The sequence below is a fragment of the Protopterus annectens genome, chromosome 6.part1 (assembly GCF_019279795.1).
Source record: "Protopterus annectens isolate FY-2018-M chromosome 6.part1, PAN1.0, whole genome shotgun sequence".
NCBI classification, from domain to species: Eukaryota; Metazoa; Chordata; order Ceratodontiformes; family Protopteridae; genus Protopterus; species Protopterus annectens.
The window spans coordinates 499,228,990-499,245,339 of record NC_056738.1 but is presented as its reverse complement, the minus strand read 5'-3'; the positions used below and the strand labels follow the sequence as shown (position 1 = coordinate 499,245,339).

The window sequence follows — 16,350 nt, the reverse complement described above, 5'->3', positions numbered from 1 at the left end:
GGTCCTAGACATTATCTCACAAGGATACAGATTCCATTTCCACACCTTGCCAAGGATAAAAGGAATGCCAGACTTGCCACAAAATCAATGGGCAGAGGCACAAAAACAAATTACAGCTCTCATGGACATGAGAGCCATTCAACTGGTACCTACACAGGAGCAAGGCCAAGGATTTTACTCAAGGCTCTTTCTAGTCCCCAGAAAGGACAATGCTTGGAGACCCATTCTGGACCTTTCAATTCTAAACACCTTCTTGCAAGTACCCAAATTCAAGATGCTAACACTACAGCAGCTTCTTCCAATGTTGGGCAAGAAAGCTTGGCTAGTAATGTTGGACCTCAAGGAGGCATACCTGCATGTCCCTATCAGACAAAATTGCAGAAGATACCTCCGTTTCATTGCAGGTTCAACCCATTACCAATTCTCTGCACTGCCCTTTGGCTTATCTACTGCACCCAGGGTCTTCACAAAATGCCTGGCACCAGTAATTGCATACTGCAGACAAAGAGGAATTCAAATATACCCATACCTGGACAACTGCCTCATCCAAGCAGAAAGCAAGGACATTCTCTTATAACATCTGATTTTTGTAAAACACCTTCTAAGTTGCCTAGGGTACACAGTAAACGAAAAGAATTCAAAACTAGTGCCCTCACAAAATATGACATTCCTGGGTGCCAGCTTGAATACAACGGCCCAGATGGCTTATCTGACAACAGACAAACAGCTGCAACTAACTCAATACTTCAAAATAATGGCAACAAAGACCCAACTCCCTGCAAGAAAAATTCTGCAGGCCTTGGGCTTCATGGCATCTTGCATACTACTAATACTATTTGCAAAACTGCATATGAGGAAATTACAATGGTACCTGTAAAGCGTATGGACTCAACACAGCCAAAGCTTGGAAACAATGATAGCTCTCATTCCCTGCCTTCAACAGGAGTTTCTATGGTGGTCACAGGCATGTCACCTCAACAAGGGTCAGCCTTTCACCTTACCCCCAGCCAGGCAAACTATAACAACAGATGCATCGGACTATGCCTGGGGGACACACATGGCAGGACGGTGCGTTCAAGGCATATGGACTGCAGATCAAAGGAATCTGCACATCAATCAAAAAGAAATGCTAGCTGCACAGAATGCACAAGGACCTCTTACATCCAGGACAACTTATAATAAGGACAAGACAACACCATAGTAATGTGGTACATAAACAAACAAGGGGGTACACACTCCTATCCTCTATGCAGGCAAGCAATGACCTTGTGGAACACAGCACTGGCTTACCAAATTCAATTACAAGCTCAATTCCTGCCAGGAAAAAAGAACACATTGGCAGACGACCTAAGCAGAAACATCATGGATCCCCACGAGTGGAAACTAGATCCACAAGTATTTGCAATGATAACTCAAAAATGGGGGCGCCCAGACATAGACCTGTTTGCCAACCCCCAAAACCATCAGCTTTCAAAATTTTGCACAAGGACATTTCACCATCAAGCTTGGAAAGTGGACGCACTCATTCAGTTGGAAAATGCTGATGGTATATGCCTTTCCTCCATTGCCCCTTCTCACAAAGGTGCTGCTGAAAGTCAGGATGGAGAGACCTCGAATGATACTCATTGCCCTGGACTGGCCACGCCAGCACTGGTACCCACTACTAAGGAACATGGCCCAGGACCCACCATAGATTTTACCACAAATTCCTCATCTACTCACACAGCAAGGCAGTCAGATTCTACACAGCCAGCTCAAAACCTTAAATTTGGCTGCATGACACATCACCTAAGCAACCAGCCAACCCCTCTTTCACAAGCTGTCATGGATGTCATTCTGGAGGCCAGGAGGCCCAGCACCAGGAAAGCCTACTCAGACAAATAGAAAAGATTTTGCACCTGGAACCAAGCTAAAGGCCAAAATGCCCTTCAGCCGGACATGCCTCAGATTCTACAATATTTAACTGAGATGTTACACAAAGGACTTTCTTTTTCATCTATTAAAATCCACGCCTTGGCTATTTCAGCTCACTACAACACGAATCCTCCCTTATTTTCACATCCACTTCTAAGGCAGTATCTCAGAGGGGAAAAAAACATAAGGCCTCCCTGGAGAGTGCCAACACAAACTTGGGACCTAAATTTTGTTCTGGAAAAACTTACGCTGCCACCTTTTGAGCCAGCTTTCTCAGCTGACTTAAAGTTTATATCATGGAAGACTGCCCTGCTGCTAGCAATTACTTCATCCAGAAGAGTTTCAGAGTTACAGGCACTAATGGCAGTGGAGCCTTTCCTCATTTTTCATCAAGACAGAGTTTCTCTACGAACTAACCCCTCCTTTATGCCAAAGGTGGTATCCAGTGTGGCTCTAAATCAAACGTAGTTGCCTGTGAATGTCCAAGGAATGCAAGAGTCTTTTTCCTTTGTTCTGTGGATTTGGAAAGAAGATGGGTAAGTGGATGGCTTGATTTAGAGCCACACTGGATACCACCTTTGGCATAAGAGGGGTTAGTTCGTAGAGAAACTGTCTTGATGAAAAATGAGGAAAGGCTGTACTGCCATTAGGGCCTGTAGCTCTGAAACTCTTCTAGCTGAAGTGATTGCTAGCAGCAGGGCAGTCTTCCATGATATAAACTTAGTAGTAATGTAGTTGCCTGTGAATGTCCAAGGAATGCAGTAGTCTTTCTCCTTTGTTCTGTGGATTTGGAAAGAAGGTGGGTAAGTGGATGGCTACTACTTGGATAAAACTAAGGCTGTCAGAAAATCTGACCAACAGCTATTTCAAAACAGACCATTTCCAAATGGATAGGACATTGCATACATCTTTGCTACACCCATCATGGAAAAACAGTTCCTGCTAGCATAAGGCCCCACTCCACCAGGGCAGCAGCTACATCTACAGCCTTCCTCAGGGGGGTGCCAACCAAGGATATTCTGGAAGCTGCAACTTGGAGTTCAGTGCACACCTTCACCAAACACTATCACTTACCACTTTACTCTAAGACTAGAGCTGGCTTCGCCACTGCAGTTTTGCAGGGCCTTCTAGCCTCCTCTAACCCTGTTTGACTCCACCTCCCATCCTTAGCTTTGGGATTCTACCCAATAGGTTAGTACTAGGCTAACTGCCCTTGCGAGCCATTTTAAGCCTGGCCAATTATCCCTTGTGAGACTCAAACACTGCACCTTGTGTTTGTAAGGCAAACACCTTAACCATTAGGCCACCCTCCCAACCCTTTGTCAAGTGCAGGATTCAAACCCTTACCTAACTGCTTAATGATACTAGAGCAGTACGCATTTACACAACTCACTATACACATTGTGATGACTGCAGCAGGGTAACACGATGAACATAGTACAGTTTTGTACCTACCATAAATGTAGATGTTCGAGTGTATACCCTGCTGCAGTCCAGGTTACCCTCCATCCCCTCTGACCTAACTAAAACCTTTCAACACCTTAAAATCTGATACAACCTTTGTGGTGTATTTGCTTATAGCTGTTTGTGCTAAGCTTTTATTATTGGTACTATCTACTGACCATCTTTTGAGGGGGCACCTGACATCTGGGGCAAGAAAAACTGAAGAAAATTGCGTCGGATGCCTCTTATATACCCCTGGCGCACTGACGTCGGGGAAGAAGCGACAGCAACCAACGCCGGACCAAGACTTTGGAATTCAGGCCGACTGCGGGACCACCTGACGACAAGATAACCCAAGTGTGATGACTGCAGCAGGGTATACACGCGAACATCTACATTTATGGTAAGTACAAAACTGTACTTTTGCCGTAGGTCTTTTTGGTTCTCTGTTACAGTGTTACTTTTTCAGTGGATTGTGTGTTCTAGGGGGATGCATGTTTTGTGACAGAGGTTGGGACTGAGGGTTCTGGTATCTACAGTAGTAGGGGTGGTATTGGGTAGTTTGTGTGTCTAATTAGAGTAGTAACGTTTACAGAAAATACTTTGCAAAAAGGATTTATTAGATGTCTTGTCATTTTAACAATGTTAAAAGAATATGTTCTAAATGTAGTTAATGCAATGGATGTGTGTTTTATTGCTTAGATTAACATGCACTGTACCACTGAATTATCTGATACTGAGCACTTGTAGCACAGCATTAACTCGTTCAAAAGTTGAAGACCTTGACCTCTCAGACAAGTTGAATGTGTATTATGCCATTTCAGAGAAAAACATTTGAGATTTCTCTCACACATTTTAAAAACCTTTCTTTTTTTCCTGTATTGTTAAAAATGTGGAATGCATGCATAAACTTTAATGGTCACAAAACAACGCTTGTGCAGGGATATGGTTACATCTCTTATTATCCTTGTGATAGAGTAAACTTGCTTGGGCCCTGGTTTTATAAAATGTTTTTGAAACTTTTTTATTAAAATACAGTCCACATATATAAGGAGTGATAATGGGAAACTGCATTGTGGCACTTAACATATGCTGTGATACGTACTGATGTAAAGAATGCATTTTAAACTTTCACTGCAGTGGTGAGTGCCTTAAAACTGTCATGTTACTGACATGCAAGTCATTTTCATTCATAGCTGTGTTGTTGCTATGCACAATTTTAGAAAGTTGGCCTTATTTAATAGTAAATGGTCTTTGGAAAAATTGAATGTTAACTTTTCTATTTCATAGGTAAATGAGCTTCAAAACCTTACCAGCGCTGAAGTAATTGTGCCACGTGACCAAATACCAGATGAAAATAATGAAGTCATTGTAAAAATAATAGGGCATTTCTTTGCCAGTCAGGTAGGTCCTCCCTTTTGTACTATGAATTGCTTGCAGTTTATTTTTCTAGGCATAATGTGGTTGAAGAAGTTTATTAGTAATATCTGGAAAGAGCTAGTAGATGCTTTATAGTGACTGTATAATTTCCAGGAGTGTGACTAAATACATTTTATACCTAACTAGCAGTGTCGGCCTAATAATTTGGTACTTGAGATTGATTTGCCTAGATATGAGTTTTCAAGATGTTCTTGCGTTATGAATGTTTTAACTCAAGAATTGTCTGACTTGATTTCAGAGAAAAAAAGTAAAGAGAAGTTTGTTTTTTTTTTTCCTATTAAGCGAATATTTTGCAGATTTGTCATCTTGATTCATCCTTCATTCAATATCAGATGGTAGAACTGATCAAAGGCATGTGGAAAATACACAAGAGTAAACATTATGTACGAGAAGGGAAACTGATCTTGACAGGTCTAGTCCAGATTCCTCCATGGGAGTATGACCTTATGGTGGAAAGGATTATGTGCCCCTCTGATCCACAAAGCTATGTTATGTGAAATTTTATAATCCTGATATGATTACCTTTGGCAAACTGGTCTGCAAGGAGAAGGCAACGACAGAGTGATTCAGAATGTGCCACGCACTATGTTGTTTTTCAAGAGTGTGAGAACCTTGCTTGGCACAGATTAGATACCTATTCCTGGAGGCAGGCCTGTTATTGTTGTACTTTAGCTGTCAACTGATGGCCAGCTGATCCGCGTTCTCCACCTTTGCTGTCCCTGAAAAAAGTACCATGTGGCTTCACTACCTCACAGCATGTAGGCCTGGGTCATGTGGGGAGCTAGTCAAGTGGTAGGGAGGGACAGGATAAAGTTAGTCTGGAATTAGAAATTGGTTCTTGGGAATGTGAAATGTCACCTCACTGCTGGGGGAGAAACCAGTGTGTGCAGAAGGTTGAAAATTTTCATCTAGATTTAATTGATCCTACCTTTGAAAATAGCATTGGCTATGGAACAGTATTTCTCAAGTGGAATAGTGTCCACTGTACTCTGAAGCCCAGGTGGGTATGAGATGTTTACAAGCCCTGAGGAGGGTGTTACTCAGTTGAAGTTAGTGCCAGTAAATATGAGGGCTAGGTCAAAGTGACTGATTTGCAGAAAATAAAATAGTTTTTGCATATTCCTGTGACAGCTGTGCAGAGTATTTGACCTTCTTAGAGACTGAGAGTTTAGTGCTCACTCTTGCACTACCTAAGTATTCTGTAGTTATGTTGGGAGATTTCAGTTCTTGTATGGTGAATAGTGGAGATACCCAGAGGGGCATGATTGTGAAGAATGGATAGCCTGCCCTGAACCCAAGCAGTAATGTTTTAGGGGTTTTATGTACTTCTCACAGATTACCCATAGCAACACTGTGTCTGAAAACAAAGATGCTCATAGGTGTACGTAGTACAATAGTACCTCAGTGATCAACTTTATAGTTTTTATCGTACCTAAGATCATGTCATGTGGGCATTTAAGGTCAAAAGAGGTGAAGGGTTGTTAGCTGTTCTGTGCATTCAAGGGTTAAACAAGGTGACTGGGGAAGGTGGCTGAAGAAATCTCAGAAACCCTATATCTAGAAATGATGTCATGGGAACACATGGCTGACACTTCTGTGAAGGATAATTTCATCTCCCACATGCAGAAAAGCTACTTTTTTAACCCTGGAGAGGTTGAGAAAATAGTCAGACTGGATCTTGTTCATGACCTAAGTAGGTGAAGCAGTGATGAAGCCATGGTAAGATATTGGATAGAACTTTGTATAGCATCAACTCTAGGACTTGCTGGTGGGCATGTCATGTGGGCATTTAAGGTCAAAAGAGGTGAAGGGTTGTTAGCTGTTCTGTGCATTCAAGGGTTAAACAAGGTGACTGGGGAAGGTGGCTGAAGAAATCTCAGAAACCCTATATCTAGAAATGATGTCATGGGAACACATGGCTGACACTTCTGTGAAGGATAATTTCATCTCCCACATGCAGAAAAGCTACTTTTTTAACCCTGGAGAGGTTGAGAAAATAGTCAGACTGGATCTTGTTCATGACCTAAGTAGGTGAAGCAGTGATGAAGCCATGGTAAGATATTGGATAGAACTTTGTATAGCATCAACTCTAGGACTTGCTGGTGGGCATCAGTGGTGAAGGGAAGAAGACCTACCATATGTTCCTGACAGAGTAGTCTTTAGATGTGACTGGTATAGGTACCAACAAGCTAGCAACTGCAGTAGTCAAGAAAGTGAATGCCCGGATATAGGAGGAATTTGAGGCCATATAGGGTGATTTTAGATGGTCTTAAAGATGTTCTGGCAAATCATCCTTTGACTCAGGAGGAGGAGGAAGAATATTGTCTAGGCTGTTCTCAGCAAGGCTGGGGAAATGCTGACTTTGACTTGGGGTTATTGTTGAAGTCAAAGTAACATTCTATGGGATGCTCTGGGGTTATTGATGGAGTGGAAGTAACACTCGATAGGACTCTTGAATCCAGTGAGCATTCTCTTTTGAAGGAGGTAATGTCAGAAGTAGATAATGAGATTGGATGCTTTGTTAGGATGAGCTTACTGCATTTCCACTGTGGCAGGGCTGCAGGAGTCGGTAAGGTGTGGTCAGAAATGAAGAAAACATTGAACATTGTTGGGACGTTGTGGTTAACATACATTTTTCAGTGTTATGAGGATGGCTAGGACAGCATTTCTGGTTTGGCAAACTGTAGGAAAATAGTCCCCATTTTCAAAAACTGGGTAAGAGGGGTGTGTACATACTACTCAGCCTCTCTTGGAAAGTGTATGATAGGGTGCTTGGAAAAAGAAACTTTGTCCAGTAGATGAGCCTTTGAGTGAGGAGTAGCAATGCAATTATGTCCTGGCCATGGAACAGTGGATCATCTCATTAATATTCCCCTGATATTGGAGAGGTCATGGGAGTTTGACAGGAGTAATTGTGTGCATTTAGTGTAATTGTTAAAGGCATCTGACAGTATATACTAGAATGCCTTATGGGAAATGCTTCAGCAGTACGAGGCTCAAGACTGCTGCTCATATGGTCCCTTTTCTTGAGGCGTGAAGTGTGTCTGCATTCATATTGTTGTGTGATATGTTCAAAGTGGGCGTGGGAGTTTATTGCTGCCTAAAACCATGTGTGTCCTGTTTTTGAATTTTTTCATTTGAATGTACTCATTTACCATTAGCATTAACTTTTACATTCTTGTCATTCAGTGTAGTTTTCAAAAAACTACTGGGATGAGCTTGTAATTGGTCGATGTTTGATCAGTGTCTTACCCCAGTAAACAAAATTTAAAAAAAAAAAAACTTGATTGTCAGATTTTTTTTATGACTTGCTACCCTGTGATAACCTGTCTGCCTTAGTTTAGTCTTATTCAGCTTTAAGTGTTTTCCTTTTATGCCGAAATGTTGTTTAAATTTTTCCATATTTATCCTCCCCTTATTTTCTTTGAAAGCATGCTTATATAGCAGCAGCTTCCCGATCATGGGCATGCCAACCAGAAGCAAAACAAGACCTGTAATTTTTCTAGTAATTAATAGTTTTACAATGCCCTATAGAGTTGTCACTTTGGAAGGTGATTTTCCTGTGATCAGAGGCTGCACTTCGCCATGGAATGCTTTAGCCGCCCAGATAACTATCAATGTCACTTGATGAAGAATGTAAGACTTTGCATATACTATTGGCTTCATTAAACCTTTTGTAGGTATAAGTTATGCCATCAGTAGCTGTGGAAAGCATAATCCTGCTGTCTGCCAGATGTTTTCCTTGGCTCCATATTAATTACTATGGTGCTATTTGTCTGCTTTTTTAAAATGTTTTGGTAACATTGGGAAGCATCTTTGTTTTATAGTTAGTTTTATTGCCCATTGTACTTATAACATTGAAATGGTTTTGCCAAAAACAAAAAGAAAAATTGGAGGTTATACTTAATGTCATTGTTTATTTCGGTGTTTCTATAAGAACGCCCACAGAATGATATAATTGCAGTTATTGGGCAGTGATTTACATGTGACTACAGAGCATCATGGGAATCAAAAGCCACTTCTTACATTGTCATTCCACTATGACATCATCACATGTATTAATTTTTAGTATGAAGTGTTCCACTTGCAAGAACTAGTTGACAACTTGTCTTTCAAGGAAGTAAATAACTCCTGCTGATGCATTTATTATGGAGATACAGTAACCTGTACATTAATTTAGGTAGTGAGGCATTAAGAGTTCAGATATTCATGATGTCATGCATGCGTTTTTCAGCTCTGAGGGGTAAAATCAGGTAGCTGTTCTAATCAACAAATTAAAATGCAAGAGCAAGATACTTCTGCATCAAAATCTGTATAATTTGGAATTGTATGTGGTAAGGAGGTTATATCAGACTCCAAAGTTTTGTTAAGTTTGTTCCAAAACATGACTAAAGTACTTTTAAGTGTTTGTGTCACAAGTCCAGCAAAATGACCATCTCTGTTGTCCCCAGAAAAAGCTGGGTTTGTCAGTATCTCTTGCTCTTCTACATCATCTACCATGGTAGTGATCACTTTCATTACTTGAGTCCGTCGTGTTTCATCCCTTGTCACCATCCCCCTCATAGTTTCCCGTGTACTTTGTACACTTCTCCAGGAATAGATTTGTGTTAAACTGGGTGGTAGCCTCTCCATGTATTATACTGTGAAAGCTATGTAGTTCTGATTGTCCATCCTGATTTTAGGCATAATTTCAGCTTTTGCCTTTTGTTCACTGTATTTCTAAGGAAAAATTGACATGGGAATGCTCTTCACTGCATGCATTGAACTCAACAGCTCCTTACTTCCTCTACTCCTGTTTATCAGTTCGTATTGTAATGAAGATCTGGAGTGAGAGAATTTTATGGTCTGGTACTGGGTGGTAGAAAGCATGCTGCCCTGAAAGTTTGTTAGATACTGCACTTGACACACACCTGCAGAAATCAGAAAATGTTTAATTTATCAAGCAATAAACGTACGAATAATATGCAGTGTTCATGCAGTGAAGGAAATTTATTTTCACATCTGTGGTGCACAACAATTCTGCTAATCCAGTATTCCAACTCCTTAGTTACGCACACACACCCAGAATAAAGGAAATATTTTATTTTCCATGTGCAATACCAATCTGTTTTTCCAGACTTTACATTTTTTATCGTAATCATTTGTCATAAATGTTTAGAGGCGTGCACTGGCGAACAGAATTTGCACTGATGTTCTTCGTGTTTCACTGTTGCAGTCATTACAGTTGGGTTATCCTGCTGGTAGGCTACCCTCAGTCGGCCTGAATTCCAAAGTCTAGGTCCGGCGTCGTTTGCTGTTGCCTCTTCCCTGACGTCAGTGCGCCAGGGGTATAAAAGATGCAGCCGACACCATTTTCTTCAGTCTTTCTTGCTGCGCGGTGCCCGAAGCAAGAGCAGTTTGCAAGTGCCGGTCGGCCGACTCCTGAGTTTTTCAATTTCGAAATTCAGATCCGAAGTCTTCATTAAAGCTAACTACCGCGTTGGGGAAACTTTTTTCTTGCTCCAGACCGATGTCAGAAAAAGTTAACAATTGTATTTCTTGTGGGAAACAAATACCTCATAAGGATTTTCATTCTTACTGTATTCCTTGCCTAGGCCCTGATCATAACGTTGCTAGTTGTCAGTTTTGTGCTAGATTTAAACAACGCACTATTAAGCGTCGGTACGATTTTGCATTACATTACTTTGGCAGAAGATTTAATTATATAATGCCGTCGGAACAACCGACTACTGGAGTTTATAAAAAGCGCAAGGAAAAAGAAAAGGACAGGCATCCGAGATCCAAAACCGACGAAGAGGTTTCTGCTAGGCCTGTCGCCGGTTCGCTGGCTCTCAGGCGCTTTCACAGCCCCTGACGCCCTCTACCTCAGAGCCACAGGCCGCTTCTGACTCCCACGTGGAGCCGACGAGGCCGTTAGAAACTCAAGGTATTGGACACTCAGAAACTATTCCCTCAGATGAGTCCGGAGCCTCTGAGCAGGCATTGGCTTTTGAGGGTGTTTTCAGACCTACATAGTTATATGCAAAACCTACTTCAGCTTCAAAGGCAAAGACTAAAGCTATTCTAAAGACAAAGAAACAAGTACAGCATTCTCCTGGACAGGCCTCCATGCCTAAGAAACAGATGCGTAAAATGGCCGAAGACCTAATTACTTTGACCAGAGGTTCCCATCCCCCTTCTGATAAGAGGCCTAGACAAGAGGTAGAATACGAATCTTCAGACCATGTTTCCATTTCCTCTGATTCCTCATCTGAGCAGGAATGTTCTCTTCCTCCCTATGAGGACTCTGATGCTGAAGAATCTATCCCTTCAGCCTCCCCTCCTGAGGATTATTCTTTTGGGGAGAGTGCATACTATGAGGGAGCATTTCCACTGGAAGAGCCAGGATTAGTCAGAATCCAAGAAAAGGCTCTGAGACTTCCTTTTACTGCCTCAACACAGGCCCCTTGCTATTCCACCTGTTTTAGACATTGTAGATGATGTATTTTCAGAGTCCAGTCTATCCCCAGACTCTCTACCACCAGCTCCTGTTAAGCCAGACAGATGTTACAGGGTTCCTGATTCACATAAATTTCTTTATAAAAACCCTGCTGCTGACCCAGAAACCATCTCTCAGGGTCCCAAAGGGGTCAAGGCTTCTACTGCAAAAAACCCTTTCCCCTCCGATAGGGATTCTAGGGCCCTAGACAGATGGGGTAAAAAGATTTATACTTCTGCAACCTTGGCTGTAAGAGCCTTAAATTGCCAATTTCATATGCTTAAATATCAGCAATATCTTATGTCACTGCTTAAACAGAAAATGTCAACAAATTCAGAATGTGCAAACAACAAGGAAATGCTGGATTTATTGCATGCAGCTGAACAAGTTGGAAAGCATACTTTGCAATGTGGTTTTGATTCTCTAGAGGCCTCCTGCAGGGCTGCTGTTACAGATTCTGTCATTAGGAGACATGCTTGGTTAAAAGAACAGAATTTGCCTGATCATGTTAAAGCAAAACTATTAGATGCTCCATTACAGCATGATACTTTGTTTGGTGTTAAAGCAGAAGAGGTGTTGAAGAAAATGGAGGACAAAGCTAAATCTATGCAAACAGTCAAGGATTTCTTGCAGGTACAGCCTCCCAGATTTAACAGGAACTGGCCTACAAAGAATTGCTCCTTTCCAATGTCCGATAGGCCACAAAGAGGCAAATACAGACACCCCAGAGGCAGAGCACAGCCTCAGGGCAAATACAGGCCTAAACAGTGGGGTGCTTTTACCTCCAAGAGCGGTGAGGAAAAATCACAGCCATACAGGAAAAAGTCTCAATGACTTTCCCCATCCAGCTCCAAGCACTTATCTTTTGACAGCCCCTTTAGGGGGAAAACTAGCATTTTTTTCACAAAATTGGCACATGATCACCCAGGACCAATGGGTTCTAAATATAGTATCACAAGGCTACAGGTTCCACTTTCACACCCTGCCAAGGCCAAATGGTATGCCAGACCTGCCACGCAATCAATGGGCAGAGGCACAAAAACAAGTTTCATCCCTCACGGACATGATGGCCATTCAACAAGTACCAGAGCAAGAGTAGGGACAAGGATTCTATTCAAGACTGTTCTTGGTACCCAGAACAAGGGACAGCCATTCACTCTACCCCCAGCCACACAGACATTAACAACAGATGCATCGGATTATGCCTGGGGAGCCCACATGGCAGGAAGATGTATTCAAGGCACATGGTCCACAAGCCAAATGCATCTACATTTCAATCAAAAAGAGATGCTAGCTGTTCAAAATGCCCTGACAGCCTTCAAGGACCTACTTCATCCGGGACAACTACTGATAAAGACAGACAATACCACTGTCATGTGGTACATAAACAAGCAGGGAGGCACTCATTCCCTACCCCCTTTGCAGACTAGCCATGACTTTGTGGGACACAGCATTGACTTACCAAGTGCATCTGCAGGCACAATTCCTGCCAGGAAAGATAAATACTCTGGCAGATTTAACTAAGCAGAAACCTCATGGATCCCCACGAGTGGAAATTGGATCCACAAGTCTTCAGCATGATAACAAGGAAATGGGGATGCCCGGACATAGATCTAGTTGCCTCACCTCACAACTGCCAACTACAGAGTTTCTGCACAAGGACTTATCAGAGACAAGCATGGAAAGTGGATGCCCTGTCTTTCAGCTGGAAAAACTTAACAGTATATGCCTTTCCTTCTCTGCCTCTCCTCCCCAAGGTACTCCTAAAGGTCAGACAGGAGAAGCCAAAAATTATACTGATTGCCCCAGACTGGTCACGCCAGTACTGGTATCCAATCCTAAGGAGCTTGTCTCAGTGCCCAGCTTGGACCTTACCTCAAGTACCTCATCTGCTGTCTCAGCAGAACAATCAGATCCTGCACAGCCAACTCAAGACTTTAAATCTGGCAGCATGGCGATAATGTAGTCATACAAAACACACCTCTCACTAAAGCGGTGATGGACGTCATTTTGGAGGCCAGGAGGCCTAGTACTAGAAAATCCTATGCTGGAAAATGGAAGAGATTCTGTGTTTGGAACCAGGCACAAGGAATTGACACTGCTTTGCCAAACATTCCTCAGATTTTGCAATACTTGACTGAGATGCCGGACAAAGGCCCATCTTTTTCATCTATAAAAATTCATGCCTCTGCCATTTCTGCTCATTACAATACAGAGCCACCAATCTTTTCTCATCCTTTAAGGCAGTACCTCAGAGGGGCCAAAAATTTAAGGCCTCCAAGGAGATCACCAACACCGGCATGGGACCTCAATTATGTCTTGTAAAAACTCACTCTGCCTCTGTTCGAGCCTGCCGCTGCAGCTGGTATAACGTTTTTATCTTGGAAAACAGCTCTGCTCCTAGCAATAACTTCTGCGAGACGAGTCTCAGAGCTACAGGCACTCATGGCTGTGGAACCTTTTATCATTTTTTATCCAGACGGTTTCTCTGAGGACAAACTCAACATTTATGCCTAAGGTAGTGTCCAGTTTGGCCCTTAACCAAACAATTCATCTACCTACCTTTTATCCAAACCCACAAAATAAGGGGGAGAGAATTCTGCATTCTTTGGACATACACAGACAACTACGCTTCTACTTGAACAGAACCAAAGCTTTCAGAAAGACAGAGCAATTACTGGTGGCATATGCTGCAGGATCACAAGGAAAGCCTATCTCAAAACAGACTTTTTCAAAGTGGATAGGCCACTGCATTCGTTTCTGCTATTCTCAGCATGGCAAATCAGTGCCTAAGGGCATTCGGCCTCATTCAACCAGAGCAGCAGCCACTTCAGCAGCCTTCCTTAGAGGAGTACCAACCAAAGACATCTTGGAGGCTGCAACTTGGAGTTCAGTGCATACATTTACGAAGCACTATCACTTATCTCTCTACTCTAAATCGAGGGCAGGCTTTGCCACTGCAGTTCTGCAGGGCCTCATAGCCGCCCCTAGTGCTATTTAGCTCCACCCTCCCAACCTTAGCTTTGGGATTCAACCCAATTGTAATGACTGCAACAGTGAAACACAAGGAATATAGTGCAGTTGTGTACACTTACCATAAATGTAGATGTTAGAGTGTATTCACTGTTGCAGTCCAGGTTACCCACCCGCCATCCCCCTTTTCTTTGCTGGAACTTATCTGTATTTCTCTATTCTATACAACCTATGTGGTGTATTTGCTTGTAGATTAAGGCAAAATATATACTTTGGTGCATGCATGTTTTATTGGCGTAGTTTTAGCCTACCTTTTTGGGGGCACCTGACATCTGGGGCAAGAAAAACTGAAGAAAATGGTGTGGGCTACATCTTTTATACCCCTGGCACACTGACGTCAGGGAAGAGGAGACAGCAACCGACACCGGACCTAGACTTTGGAATTCAGGCCGACTGAGGGTAGCCTGCCAGCAGGATAACCCAATTGTAATGACTGCAACAGTGAATGCACTCTAACAGCTACATTTATGGTAAGTGTACACAACTGTACTTTCTCTTTAACATTGGGTATGTCAGTAATTCCATGCTGCTGTTACATTTACATAGGATAATTCACCCTGGAACTGAGACTGCAAATGGTTACAGTTCACATACTCATTGTATGAATTTGTAGAGCAGAGCAGAGCACAGATCCTTGGCAGGCCTTTATCACACGTTACCTGATGCATTGCACACAAGTTTAAAGTGAAAATATATGTATAATATGAGCGTGTTTATATAATGTGTGTGTTATGATTTTGTACGCTTGAGATGTGTGTGTATGTATGTATATGTACATGCCTGAGTAGTTATACAGAATGCATCAGCCACTACTTATTCAATTATAGTGCCTGCAACATTTTAGTAAAAATGCAGCAAAGGTTTGACATATAAAAATCCTAGAAACTGCAGTTGGTTCATCAGTAAAGATATAGCAAAGATTTGAAATATGACAAGCCCTATGGAACAAGTATATTTTTGTAGTAGAAAGAGTTGTGAAAGTGTTCATGGCTGTATGTATATACATGTAGAGAAGCTCACAAAATAGTGTTAGTATTTATTTGACATTTGGTTACAGGGAATGTCTGGGTGAGAAGCCCATTTTCAGTGGAGGCCCGGGGAGAAAAGCTCCAATACAGAGAAAAACAAAACAAATATATAGCTTTTAAAAAGTTGACAAAGAAAAGTCAGATTGCAGAATAAACCCAGAAAAGGAAAAAAAAGCATATACATACATTTATACAAGGGAAGATGAACAGAAGTCTAAACATGTCTAAAGTACTTACATTTTTTACAGAGATGATTAACAGTCATATCTGCAGGCAGTGAATTTGGATAGGAAGTTTGGCAATACATGGCAGATAGGATAGTTTGTATAGGAAGCATAGTTGTGTGTCTGTGAGATTACATAGGTAGGCGTGATGGCATTAAAAAGACTTGTATAATAGGTCATCTATTTGAGTAGATGCATAGATCATCATTTGTTAGTAGAGAAAATATGGTTAGAACTGGAGGAAAGGGAAAGTGAAAAGGTGAAGGGTGGTAGTATGGAAAGAAATTGAAAAGTTAAGAAAGAAATTAGATAGGGAGATGGTAGTCTGATTCATCAGCACAGGGAGTTGGTGATTAGACTGAGTAGAGTCGGGGATATAAGGTAGAGAAAAGGAAAGTGAAAAATTAGTAGTGGAGATGGTTGCAGTTTCGATAGAAGAAAGAAGGCAAGTGAGAAGGTGGAAGGAGTGGAAAAACTGAACTTGGGTAAAGTAAGGGGGAGTGGGAGTCAGCTTGGTTTGGAACAGGGACAGATACGTCATCTGAATAGGAAGTCTTTTAGTTTAAACTTGAATTTCTTGAAGTTAGAGGTAGTTCTGATATCTAAGGGTAGTTAGTGTGTTCCATAGTTTGGTCACCATGTAAGAATATAGACATTGTCCAGCACTTTTATTTGGTTTATATAGAGTTAGAAGCTGTTTCTCTTCAGAGTGGAGAGCTCTGTAAGGTGTGTAAATTTGAAGTATTGATTTTAAGGTGGGGCAGGCCTCAGGATTGTAGACAAGTTGATG

The 16,350-nt window shown here is 41.9% G+C and overlaps 1 protein-coding gene across 5 annotated transcripts in view; it reads left to right on the top strand.

The window, feature by feature from the left end:
- Positions 1–16,350, top strand: part of IGF2BP2 (insulin like growth factor 2 mRNA binding protein 2) — a 1,003,123-nt gene that overhangs the window by 949,314 nt on the left and 37,459 nt on the right. For all 5 annotated transcript variants that reach the window (XM_044075951.1, XM_044075950.1, XM_044075953.1 and 2 more), the window contains one exon: positions 4,648–4,761. In XM_044075951.1, coding sequence (XP_043931886.1) covers positions 4,648–4,761 — 114 coding nt within the window. The remainder of the gene's footprint in view (positions 1–4,647; positions 4,762–16,350) is intronic.